Here is an 11,888-nt window from a genome sequence, read left to right as displayed (position 1 = left end):
TGTTAGAGGAAGGATATTTTTGTAAGGCCAATATTTGTGACTTGCGATTCAAATTACGAAACCATTAATTATAATTATGGTCAAGGAAATAATTAAAGCCGACGAGAAAACCGGACACGAAACGAGAGTTTCGAGAACGCGCGTTTGGCTTCAACGGAAGATCTTCTAGTTTATTTGTATTGTTTAGCTATAAATAGGAAACTTGTTTTCTATTTTAGTGTGTGTTTCAATGGTGTAAATCATCCAACCAAGGGGAGCTCACCTTGGGTGGGTCGGTTCTTGTTTTATGTTATTAATCTTTAGCCGACAACGAGATCGTTCATATCTTATGTTTTATTTATGTTCGGTCGTTTGATTTACCGCACCCATCTCGACACGTTTATCGAGAGCAAAACCGTTCGTGTGGTCGTTTTGGGACTACAATTTTTAGACTTGATGAGTACGCTGTAAGAGCTTTAAGAACCAATATAGATCACACAATCAATTAAATGAGTAACAAATTTGTAACTAAGATTAAATCTGATTAAAAAACAGACATGAAAAACAAATACCTTAAGATTAAAATGATTGTTTTTCATGTCAAAACAGTTTAAGATTAAAATGATTTTTGGTTCACGAGTTGGTTTAAAAAAGTAGTCATTTAGAACTAAACTTTGATATAGAAAATAACAAAGAAAATTTATGATTTATGAATTATCTAACAACTTTTTATTTTCAAATTGTGTAATGTGTAATTTTTTTACCATATAATATATCTTTATATACGTGATACATTTTTTTTGTATTTCATATTGTGTTATTATTTAAAAAAATTACTTATTCTAGTACGTGTATTACACGAGTAACTAACCTAGTATATATATATATATACACACATTTCTCATTGATGCTCATGTTGCCCATTTTATCAATTTCAGGCACAAATTATTAGAACTTAGATCATCACCAATAAAGGTGATTATTAGAATAAAAATGAATCTTAAGTGTCACTTATGGTCGGTTATAAATCATGTGTATATATGTGTTATTTAATATATTTAATTATTTATATATAACGAACACAATTAATTTAAGTTCTTTTATAATCGCAGGTGTTCGGAGCTTAAATGAGCTAATTCAGAGCCATCCAGATGAAGATTAAGCACGCCTCGAGAAAACGGAAGCATAGAGAAACATATATGGATGGTTAAGAAGGATTCAAGAATGGTTTGGATAAGAAACCCGAAGCCGAGGCAAAAACTGAACAATACGAGTTACCGGAAAAGTGTCTTTTATTAAAACGGTCATATCTCAGCCTAGATTATGAGTTATGGGACTCATAATATATGAATTTTGTGTTTTTCGACGAGACAAAACTGAATATGGGGTCAGTTTGCTTCGCGCTACGCGAACTGATGGTCAAAACACGAGGCAACCTAAAATCAGGAAGAAAAACTTTAGTTGAGCTTATAATTGTTGTTCAGCCTCTATTCGAGATATCATTTATTCCAGCAGCTAGGGAGAATCCTTAGGACGATTTTGCACCATCTCAAAGCTTCCGGTTCATCAGATCATCAAATGCTTTCATCCTTTGATGATTTCATCATACAAGCAACTCTTTCATGATGCTAATGTCATGCTAAATTCGTTGTGTTCACTTTAGGCTAGAGTTTTGTGTAATTGGCTTTGATCAGTTTCTATTTGAGTTAATGATTATTAACTTGATTGAGTGTTTATTATTTGATCTTGTTTGAGTTATCAATGGGTTGTTTAAACAGTTTGTGTCGTTGATTATTGAATTTTACATCACTTATCTGGTTGGGTTCATCATCATTTAGGACTAGATTTTTGTGTCATTGAACTAACAATCGTTAGTCATTGTAACCTAATTGATTTTCATAATATAAACTAGTAACTGGGTAGATCGGGTTCAGTTGTGTCAACAATTCGGTTAGCGTATCATTTGTCATCACAACCAAACTATTAGGTCTAGTAATTATTGCGCAAACAATTTATCCGAATCTATGATTAGTTAGTCATCACATTACCTGAACCTGAACCTGGAGTGAATCACTTTTCTTATATTGTATACATTTAATTAAAAGTAATCATGTCTTTTTAAATTATCTTTTCTGAACCGTTTGACGTAATCTGTCAGTCTAGATTAATATTTAATAAGTTATGAATATTACTTGCATTTTCTATTGATTTCATGTGAAGACGACATTACTTACCCATACTAGTTATAGTCATTTAAGTCTTATAAATACTTGTTTTTTTTATTAGATTACAGCATCTACTTCGGTCACTTGGTCCATTCTTTCTCTCTTACCCACTCACAATCCATAAAACACATTCTCCCTCACAAGAACTCAACCATGCCTTCCCTCACCTCGTCATCTCTCTCCTCCATCTTATATTCTCTCTCTCTCTTGTAAAAACACCAAAAAAAAATTTTTTATTGCAGATGCTCTTGTAAAAAGAGTAATATAAATGTCATACTCAAAGTGTGTAAAATCATTCCATGCCTTATTTACGCATGATGAAAATGTGGCAAAATTTCCTTTTTCATTTATTACAATTATATCATAATGTTTTTGTTTTAAATGAGAGAGAAACTCATTTTAATGGAAAAAAAAAGAAGCTAAAATCTCTTGTATATTAATATATAAAAAAATCGTCGTTTTTGAAAAGAAAAAACAAAAAAGTCCTCTTATAGGCCATCCCATAATTTCTGTTTAATTTTATCTTTAAATCAGTTGATTTTTCATAAAATTCTACTATACATCACCAAATATCTCTAAAGTGTCACATGGCATTTTCTATTTTTTCTTTTTATTATTTTATATCAATTTCAAAATCTAAGTCACGGCGCCTTTCATGTTCAGAATTTTTATCATCAGCCAATTCACAAGTTACATTGAAATCCATCAGTAGTCAAGTAACTATCGAACCTTTATAATCAGATTCACATATTCAATCGTTTCACTTTCAAATATTTAATGGATTTCACAGGTTCAATCGGATTCACACCTTCAATTGGATTCAATCGATTCACATATTCAATTAGGTTCAATCGATCAATCTTTGTAATCCTATCAACATGTTCAATCGATCAATCTTCTTAATGCGATTCATGTAATCAGAAACATGTAGTCTGATTCACGTAGTTGATTTATATGTAATATGAGGTCTTTCAATTGAAACCCTAATTCTATAATCATTATATAACACGAACTTTTTACTTGCGGGTATATTATAAACATTGGTAAAATTATGAAAAAAATGTGGTTGAGCAAGTTCTGAAGTGATCAAAGAAAAAATGTTCTAATGTCTTTTCATACTTTCTGCTTTTTCTAATTCATTGTGTTTTTGATTTTGCATATTCAGTTGTAAATATCACTAAAAGGAGTAGGGCACCCACTTATCGACTCCTACAGATTTATACTCCACCACCCTACTATGGTGGTCAAGTTCAGGTTGAAACGGATTAGGAAGAGTCGGGTCAAGTTAATCATGAGTTTTAAACAATTATTATTATTATTATTACTAAACCTATTTGGAATGTTTATATATAAGATCAGAACAATCAAATGTGCAACCAAACTAATTAACAACATTCTGTTAATTAATAAAATTATCAAATTTTTATCATATGGATATGCATTCGGTAGTGAGCAAGATACAAATTTGAAATATTAGCATAAGGGTTAAACTGCAGGTTTCCAGTTTAGCAAAAGGGTAATTTTGGAGCATGCCTATTGCATACATTATTTTTCCATTTAGTGACTCATATTTCAAATTGACTTGGTTTTTTCATTTTACCAGAGTATTATGTCAGAACCATTTGAGTAATCACCTTTTATTCGTGCTGCTACTAAAAAAGTATGAAAATGACTATGATCTCATGCCCAACTGGTAGCAAAGATAACAAAATAGTGGTAACATTTTTTGCAGTTTTGGATATGTGGTCATGTTTGACTTTTTCTGGTCAAACATGACATATGAAAAGTTCAAAATGTTTGTATTATTCTTGACCATAGCTTGGTGGATCAATAAATGCTAAATATTACACAATGCGCATTGTTTATACGAGTAAGGTCAAAGATGTCCTTTGGAAAAATAATCAGAGTTATAGGAAATTAGGGAAGTCAACAATGAATTTGCAATATGAAGTGATCTGTCAACTGTTTACTGTTGATTATTCCTCGGACAATAGATGGTTTAGAGGGTATACAAATATTCAAAGGATTGAACATGCTTGGAGGAGTAATTTGAGAAATCTGGAAATTTTGATTATTGGGCTGGCTTAGTCATTTTGATGTTGATTTTAAAGACTTGCTAACTTTTTGAAAGTCATATTTGAAGAATTTTGTATACACACATTTTTAATGTCATTCAATTAAAATAGTAAGTAACAACTTTTAATGTCATTCAATAAGAATTTGTATGATTGCAATAATTTGATTGGTTTGGTTGTTTATCCAAATTGCTATATTATTTTTATTTTAGCAGCCCGTGTATCACACGGGATTTAACCTAGTTATATATTATTAAGTGAGAATTGAAGAGCAAATGTATTTGTTTTATTTTTTCAAATAATTTCCCTTTTTTACACGGATGGTCCATATATTATCTCTCTTTATCCAACGACTTTGTTCTATTTTATGAACAAACTAAACGAACTTATTAATTTTTAGCAAAATAACCAAATTACCGTTATTAAACACATATCCGCACATAGCAAAATACTTATTATAAAATATCATAACTAAAATACCCTTACAAACAAAATTAATTAATAAGATTGAAAAAACTCTAACCCATTGTCTTCTTCATATATATCCCACCTTCACTTGTCATCATCTTCAATTCTTCATTCACCATTTTCCATGGGTGGCTTATAGTGAATTTCAAAAGTTCAAATTCTGGTCACGAAATCACCTTAATTAAAGGACAAAGAAGAAACATATGGTATATATGTTAGGACTTTATTAATTCCTTATGTTGTTTTTTTTAAGTTGAAGATATTGTTTAATTTATTTTTTTTATTTTTTTGTAGTAAGGGCATTAGTAATCCTTTTATAAAATTACAAGACTAGAAGTTCTTGGCTTACACTATGGGATCAAGCATACAGTAGCAACATTATGATAACAAAATGGCAGAAACTTTTTTTTTGAATGGAGAGATTTATAAAACTAACGGAGCTTGTTGGAAAAAGCTAACCAAGCAAACAAAAAAACAAAATTACATAAAAATAGTCATTCTCTCTTTGTTACTAGTGACTATCCAAAAAAAACAAGAAATGTAATGTAAAATAGATTTGAAAATAAGCCACGTCTCCAAGTCGTCCGCTTTAATTATTTCTAGTCTTCCAAGAAAATAATTCCTTCCACCAACAATTTCTCGATCTTATTTGATAAATGAATTTGCTCAAGCCAAAAACAAACATCCTTAACAAAATGTCAAACTATCATTATACAAGGTATAGACAACTCGATTGGATAACTTATTTAATTAACTAGCAACTTTTTCAATTTTGTAATATTATTCAAACCAGCAAGGTACCTTTAATTCGTACTCATCATTTCTGGGTCGAATCTATGAGTTTTTAATGAACAAACTACAACTTATTTATCTAACATGTTCATAAACAAATAATCCGAATCTTAAATTATTTTCAAAACTAAACCCTTGCTCTTTGAAAAACCAGCAGCAGCCCCCCTACAATAAACTATAAGTAAACCCACACGTGTTAACGATTCCAAAAGTGGAGTTATTATTTGTCTTCATTAAACGTGCATGATTCTTTTGACCACTTATGGAATCCACCCTTTAAACATCTTTGGAACCTTTTAATAAGAACAAAATTGAACAGGTATGTACCCGCCTCAACACCGAGCGAGGCGGGTCAACCCACAAGATATAGACAAGAGACTTGAAATCAAGATATTATGAAGGCACAAAGCCAAAACCTATGCGCATGGCGCATATCACATATGCTCACGCATATCACATATGCTCACGCATCACATATGCTCAAGCATATCACATGCTCACGCATATCACATCTGCGCGTGGCGCATCCGTTCGTGGCGCATATCACATGCTTGTGCATATCACATCTGCGCATGAAACATCTGCTCGTGAGAATAAAGAGAAGACCTCGCGCATCCTCAGGATAGGCGCATATCACACGTGCACATAATCAACCTCGTCCTTATCCAAATCAGGATTAGGGCAACCTTGATTGTGCACGTCACACAACCTTCCAGAAGGTATCTTTTTTAAGGAATAAGATTATGCTGATGTTGACAGCTGCCAATGAAAGGTGGACAACTCAGCAAAACCCATGTGCTACCACGTGATTATGAAAATGAAAAAGCACCAGGTGTCCCAAGGACACGTGGCGCGAAGCAATAGGAGGAGGCCAAAAAAGCCCTAATTGGGTCTGAGCCCAATCATTGGAAACCCTAGCACTATAAATACCACATCAACTCCACAAGGAGATGTACATCCAATTACACAGTATTCAGCTATATTAAGCAATACTCTCCAATTTCCTTACTCTCATATTATTATCTTCTCCTACAAACACTTATTCTCACACCGGAGGGTTACCCCAAAGAGGACCCCTCTGTCCCTTTCTGAGGGGTAAGTTTACGGTGCTGTTCATTTTGTAGGTGGAAGAATCCAGATCCCAGAGATCCATCGGTGAAATAGCATAATCACACCCGAGGAAAGTTGATCGTCTACCAGTGAGTCGGTCCACGTTTCTTCATTGGCGCCATCACCTGTTACAACGGCAACAAAATCTCATCAGATCTCTAAAAAAAAAATTTTCACCATGGTTTCTGGCGTTCGTAACGTCGATCAAGTTCTGGAGGATATTGAACATGAGGATGTTAATGAGGGACAGCAGTTTCTGAGGGTGCCGCGTGATTCTACGCGCACCACCAGTAACCATCCATTCATCACAACTCCTCATGGCCAGACTGAAACTCCTCCAGACGATCTCACGTTCCGAAATCTTACCGGCGAGAAACAAAAAGGACCAATGGGTCCAGAAGATGAAACCAATGATCCAAAAGAATGGCTCATAAACGAGCAACGACGTCTAATGGACAAGTACAATGAGCTGGTCAAACACAAAACACAAAGGCAAGCGTTTGATAAGCAAACTGTTCATGGAACAAGAAGGGGGCGCGCGCCGGAAGAGGGTCACTCTGTTCACACTGAACACGCTGAGTTTAGTGATGAAGAAGTGCACAGCATCAGGAAGACGCGAGATACTCATGCAGGAGGCTCACAGCTCCGCGCGCACATAAACATGGCGCGTGGAGCCAGAGCCGATCTGGATCTGCACACACCGTACAGCCCACCAGTGAGAGGGCAAGTGGACGTAACCACACCGTACAGGCCAGCCATCTTAGTGAAACATTCAAAATTCACTGAGCGCATCGCGAAGGCCCCCATTCAGCACAAAACCAAGATGCCAAGTGGTTTGGGCAAATATGACGGCACAACAGATCCAGACGATTTCTTACAAGGTTTTTACAACACTGGAAACCTAGAAAGCTGGACGATGCCAACATGGTGTCACATGTTTGCTCGCTGCCTCACGGGCGCGGCTCGTGTCTGGTTCGAGAGCTTGCCTACTGGGCAAATCGATGGGTTCGAGGAACTATTGGAAAAGTTCCAAGCTCACTTCGTACAGCAGCGCAGACACACGCGCGACCCTGATGACATCATGCACTGCGTGCGCAGGAATGATGAAATGATTGAAGACTACATAACTAGTTTCAATCAGGAGTCTCTGGCAATCGGAGGTATCACTGAGCAACTATTGCGCTTGGCCTTTATACAAGGCGCGCGCAGTGATCAACTCCGCCGAGCTCTCGTGAGCAGAGATGGCATGCCCACCACTTGGGCCAAGCTAATGGAAGCATCGCGAGTCTTCGCGAGAAATGAAAAACAAATTGCCCAAGATAGAGCGAGAGAAAGAGGGCATCAAGCAGAGGCACCGCGCAACAACGAAAGAAGGGGCAAACAGAACTCTGTATGGTCCAGGTTGCAACCAACCAGTTTTTCTTCCGCATAAAAGCAGGCGCAACCAAACTCACCCCAGCCCCAAAAAGACGTTCGTAATCACGGGGAGGGTGACAAGACGGAAGGCGGCAGAGATCCTAACAGACCTCTGCCAAGAATATGGACTCCCCTCATTAAAACACATTCACAAGTGTTAAGCACTGAGAATGTCCAATTCAAAAGCCCCAAGCCACTACACCACAAGGGACCATCAAACAGTGGCAAGTATTATGAGTTTCACAAGTCCACAGGACACAACACTGATGCATGCCACCACTTGAAGGATGCAATTGAAAAAGACGTGAAATCAGGCAAGCTGGCTCACCTGGTGAAAAACTCAAGACCAGAAAATGAGCAACCAGAAGGAGCCTCTGCCAGTAAAAAGTTCAAAAGAATCTGTGTAGCCGAGGGAGGAAGGCAAGGGCAAGGATCAAGAAAGAGAAACGCGCAAATCCAAGGAGATTGGCGCGAGCAACAAGTAATCTTCCCAAGAATCAGGGGAGGCCCTTCCATCAGCAGTACTCTTGTCATCACTACACACATTGCTCATTATGAAGTGTCAAAAGTCCTAGTGGACACTGGCAGCGAATCAGACATCATGTATGAGCAATGTTTCAGGAAGTTGGATCCAGCAGACCAAGCAAGGCTTGAAATTGTGAATGCACCAATCTCTGTTGTTTCAAATGAAATCATTCATCCCCTAGGTCAAATACAATTTGAACTAACTATGGGGGATGAGAAAAGTGTGTGTGTGTGTATTTTTTTTTGTTGGGGGGGGGGGGGGGTGGGGGTCACTACGAGGGAGTACCCAAAAAGTGACACTGATGTGCGGATAGACATAATGAGGTTAGTTGCAGGTGTAAATCAGGCTAGCCATGGTGCTTTTAATAATTCATGGAATCACCTAGTAAGAGGAAATATGGTCGCTTTGATTGGAACTACGGTGGTGTAATTCCTAGAGTTCTTGTGGAACTGGGCAGGTGTATCATGACCATAATGGACATGAAAAGAGGAGTTGACCAAGTTAAAGTAAATTTTGTGTGAATGTGTATTTTTGTAATTTATACGAACTACTTTTAGTTCAAAAATCAAGTTCTATTGGCAATTAGTAAACTTAAAAGGGAATGTTTAAAGGATAACACTTTCTATCATATGGTAGACAAAATTATTCAAATTAATTCATGACACTGATGTCTTATGTTCGGTCTTCATTTTGAGAAGGGGGGGGGGGGGGGGGGGGGTTGGATTGTGGGGGAAAAAAATAGTGAAAATGTGTTCACGCTAACTTTGGACACATACATTAGTAATTTTTTATTATGATTAATACTATTATTTTAGTTTGGACACATACATTAATAATTTTTTATTATGATTAATACTATTATTTTATATGTTTGTGTTCTATGTCAGAGCTTAGTAACTAATTAAACTACGTAAAAAATGGAGCTAGAATGAGATTTCAATGCTTTAGGTTGTTTGTTTGACATACAATTTCAAAAACTTAAGCAAAACGGAAAGTAAAAAAGAGGACTTGTCTCACACACAAGGTGTAGAGAAATTCAGGGTTATTTATAAGGAGGATCATCCCTTAAATAACTACCAAGACATACCGAAACAATGAAAAATCAAACCCGATGATCAGACCATTATGGTGTGGATTCGTCATGGTTATGTTGGGTCACTTGAGGCGGGCGTCGGGCCGAACAAGTTGTTTTGCTAAATCTACAATGAATTAAAGCAAACTAATAAACACTAATATATCAATTCAAAGTGCCGATATTGACACATATTTACATACTAACTAGAGTTGTGTAATATGAACATCCAAGTTCTTCATATGCAAATCCTAGTTTACCCAGACCCATAAAAGTTTTTGAAGCTCTTGGAAAAGTAAATCCCCCCCCACCACACACACACACACAATAAACTAGATTTTTATTATTGTTCTTTGGTTAGTCATGTTTGGTTGGTTTTCACATCAGATTTGCCCGAAACCAATTAAATTGTCAACAAGAAGTAAAAAAAGAAATGACTGAGGACCTGCGCTACTATAGTAAATTTAGTTTAGTCTCACTCCTGTCAAGGTAGGTTCCTCGTCTCCTTGATTTTCTTGAATCGGCATGCGAAATGCTCACACATAACTTCATATTTATGTATCTAACTAAAACTCAAATAGACTACAATACATGCTTCAAAAATTGTCTTAAAATCAAGCTTAACCGTATTATTTATCATTACATGTCATAAAGAATATTACATATATATTACATTATGTAGTTACCATCCAAAAAGGAAATCACCGTAGTCATGGCATTCAGTCATGTCGTCGATCTCATAACCATGTGTACTACATGTAGACGGAAATACCTCTGACGAAACCATGTCATCGCTATCAAATGCACATGTTATCATAGACATGGGTTCTAATGGAAATTGCGAGAGTTCCAAGATCGGATCCCATGGGGTATGGTGATCAAATGAAGAAACTTGTTCTTGTTTCAAAGAGCCTAAAGATGGAAAACCCTCCTTAGGTGTATGTTTGATTGATGGGAAACAAGTGCCAACTTTATTTGTCTCCATAAGTATATTTGTGCCAAAACTAATAAGGGTTGAATTATCATTGGGATGTAGATCTTCCACAATGATTTGAGGAGCTCTATGTGAATTGTTGCAAGTATGAAGTCCAATGTATGTTATCTTGTACGTTGATAGCTTGTTATCGGTCTTTTGAACTTGTTTGGTCGCTTGGCACCCTTGTTCCAACTTATGACTACACCTATAATAGTTCCTGCATATTATAATAAATAAGTATTTCTTATCTGTAATAGTAAAATTTTATTAATTTAATCAACAGTGAATCTTTGTTAGAGTTTACTATGAAAAGAAAAAGATTAGCAAATCATTAATTTCTTATGTTGAATTCATAAGTACTACCTTTGGTGTTTTGAGTTGAGGATAGCTTTTTGACCGTACTTTCTCCAAGCATATCCGTCATCAATTAAATTAGAAGTTATCTTTGTAATCATCGAAGTATTCTTTCTACATAAGCCCAAACAAAGTATTTATTATCAACTTACTACACACACATAATATCTTGTCATATACATATATATCATATGTTGAATTAGATAAATATAAGTTTATGAGAGTACAAATCTTACATCACATACACACATTTTAAGGATACCATTATGCATTTATCTAGTTAAAAACGGTGTAATTTAGAACATACCTTCTAATGTAACATCCTCCTTTTGTTTTTTTGGGTTTCATAGTCTTGTTGCTTTCAGCAGAATCTTTTGGCTTCTGCTCACTCCAGCTGATTTGAGATCTCGCATCATTAGTTGGATAATGAGGAATCTCATTGAGGTCAGAAGATTGCAAGATTGAAAGGGTGTTATCAAACATCCCCAAGATCTGTAACGTTACACCGTTGACTAACTTGAGATCAGATTCTATTTTTTTCTGGCAACCGATCATTTCTCCAAGCTTATTCCTTAAGTTTTGACCTTTTGTAAGCTCTTGAATGGCTTTGATCCTATTGGTTTGTAAACTTTCCGGCCAAGAGGTAGACTCCATACGATATTTGGATTTGTGAGATCTAATTGCAAGTTAGCACACCCATCAATGATATAGGAAAAGGTAAATTTATATTTCCATTATTAACATTAATTAATGTATTTTTAAACAATCTAGAGACAATAATTCTAAAAAAGAATTGGAGAGTGAGTTCCACGGCCACGCGCTAAACTAATGTTATCCATTTAGACTAAGACTAGAATTTTTATTACACGTGTATACATGCGAGTGGCTAAAAATT

The 11,888-nt window shown here is 35.7% G+C and overlaps 1 protein-coding gene across 1 annotated transcript; it reads right to left on the bottom strand.

The window, feature by feature from the left end:
* Window positions 1-10,345: 10,345 nt before the first annotated feature.
* Window positions 10,346-11,688, bottom strand: LOC143604569 (putative WRKY transcription factor 70). Its single transcript, XM_077081003.1, has 3 exons — window positions 11,301-11,688; window positions 11,003-11,107; window positions 10,346-10,856 (listed from the first exon to the last, which is right to left on the bottom strand). The coding sequence occupies exons 1-3, from the start codon at window positions 11,645-11,647 to the stop codon at window positions 10,346-10,348; spliced, it is 963 nt and encodes a 320-aa protein (XP_076937118.1). The 5' UTR covers window positions 11,648-11,688.
* Between the last annotated feature and the right edge of the window lie 200 nt (window positions 11,689-11,888).

Source organism: Bidens hawaiensis, unplaced genomic scaffold (assembly GCF_021521415.1).
Source record: "Bidens hawaiensis isolate Kalapana, Puna unplaced genomic scaffold, B.hawaiensis_p1.1 tig00065827_1, whole genome shotgun sequence".
NCBI lineage: Eukaryota > Viridiplantae > Streptophyta > Magnoliopsida > Asterales > Asteraceae > Bidens > Bidens hawaiensis.
This window is presented reverse-complemented; position numbering and strand designations above follow the sequence as displayed.

What these genes read in the sequence shown, in the direction of transcription:
- LOC143604569 (XM_077081003.1), bottom strand. Translation starts at nt 11,647, where the DNA reads ATGGAGTCTACCTCTTGGCCGGAAAGTTTACAAACCAATAGGATCAAA. An exon ending in GGAGGATGTTACATTAGAAG is followed by an intron (nt 11,108 to 11,300) that starts GTATGTTCTAAA and finishes GGGCTTATGTAG; the next exon opens with AAAGAATACTTCGATGATTA. An exon ending in CTCAACTCAAAACACCAAAG is followed by an intron (nt 10,857 to 11,002) that starts GTAGTACTTATG and finishes TATAATATGCAG; the next exon opens with GAACTATTATAGGTGTAGTC.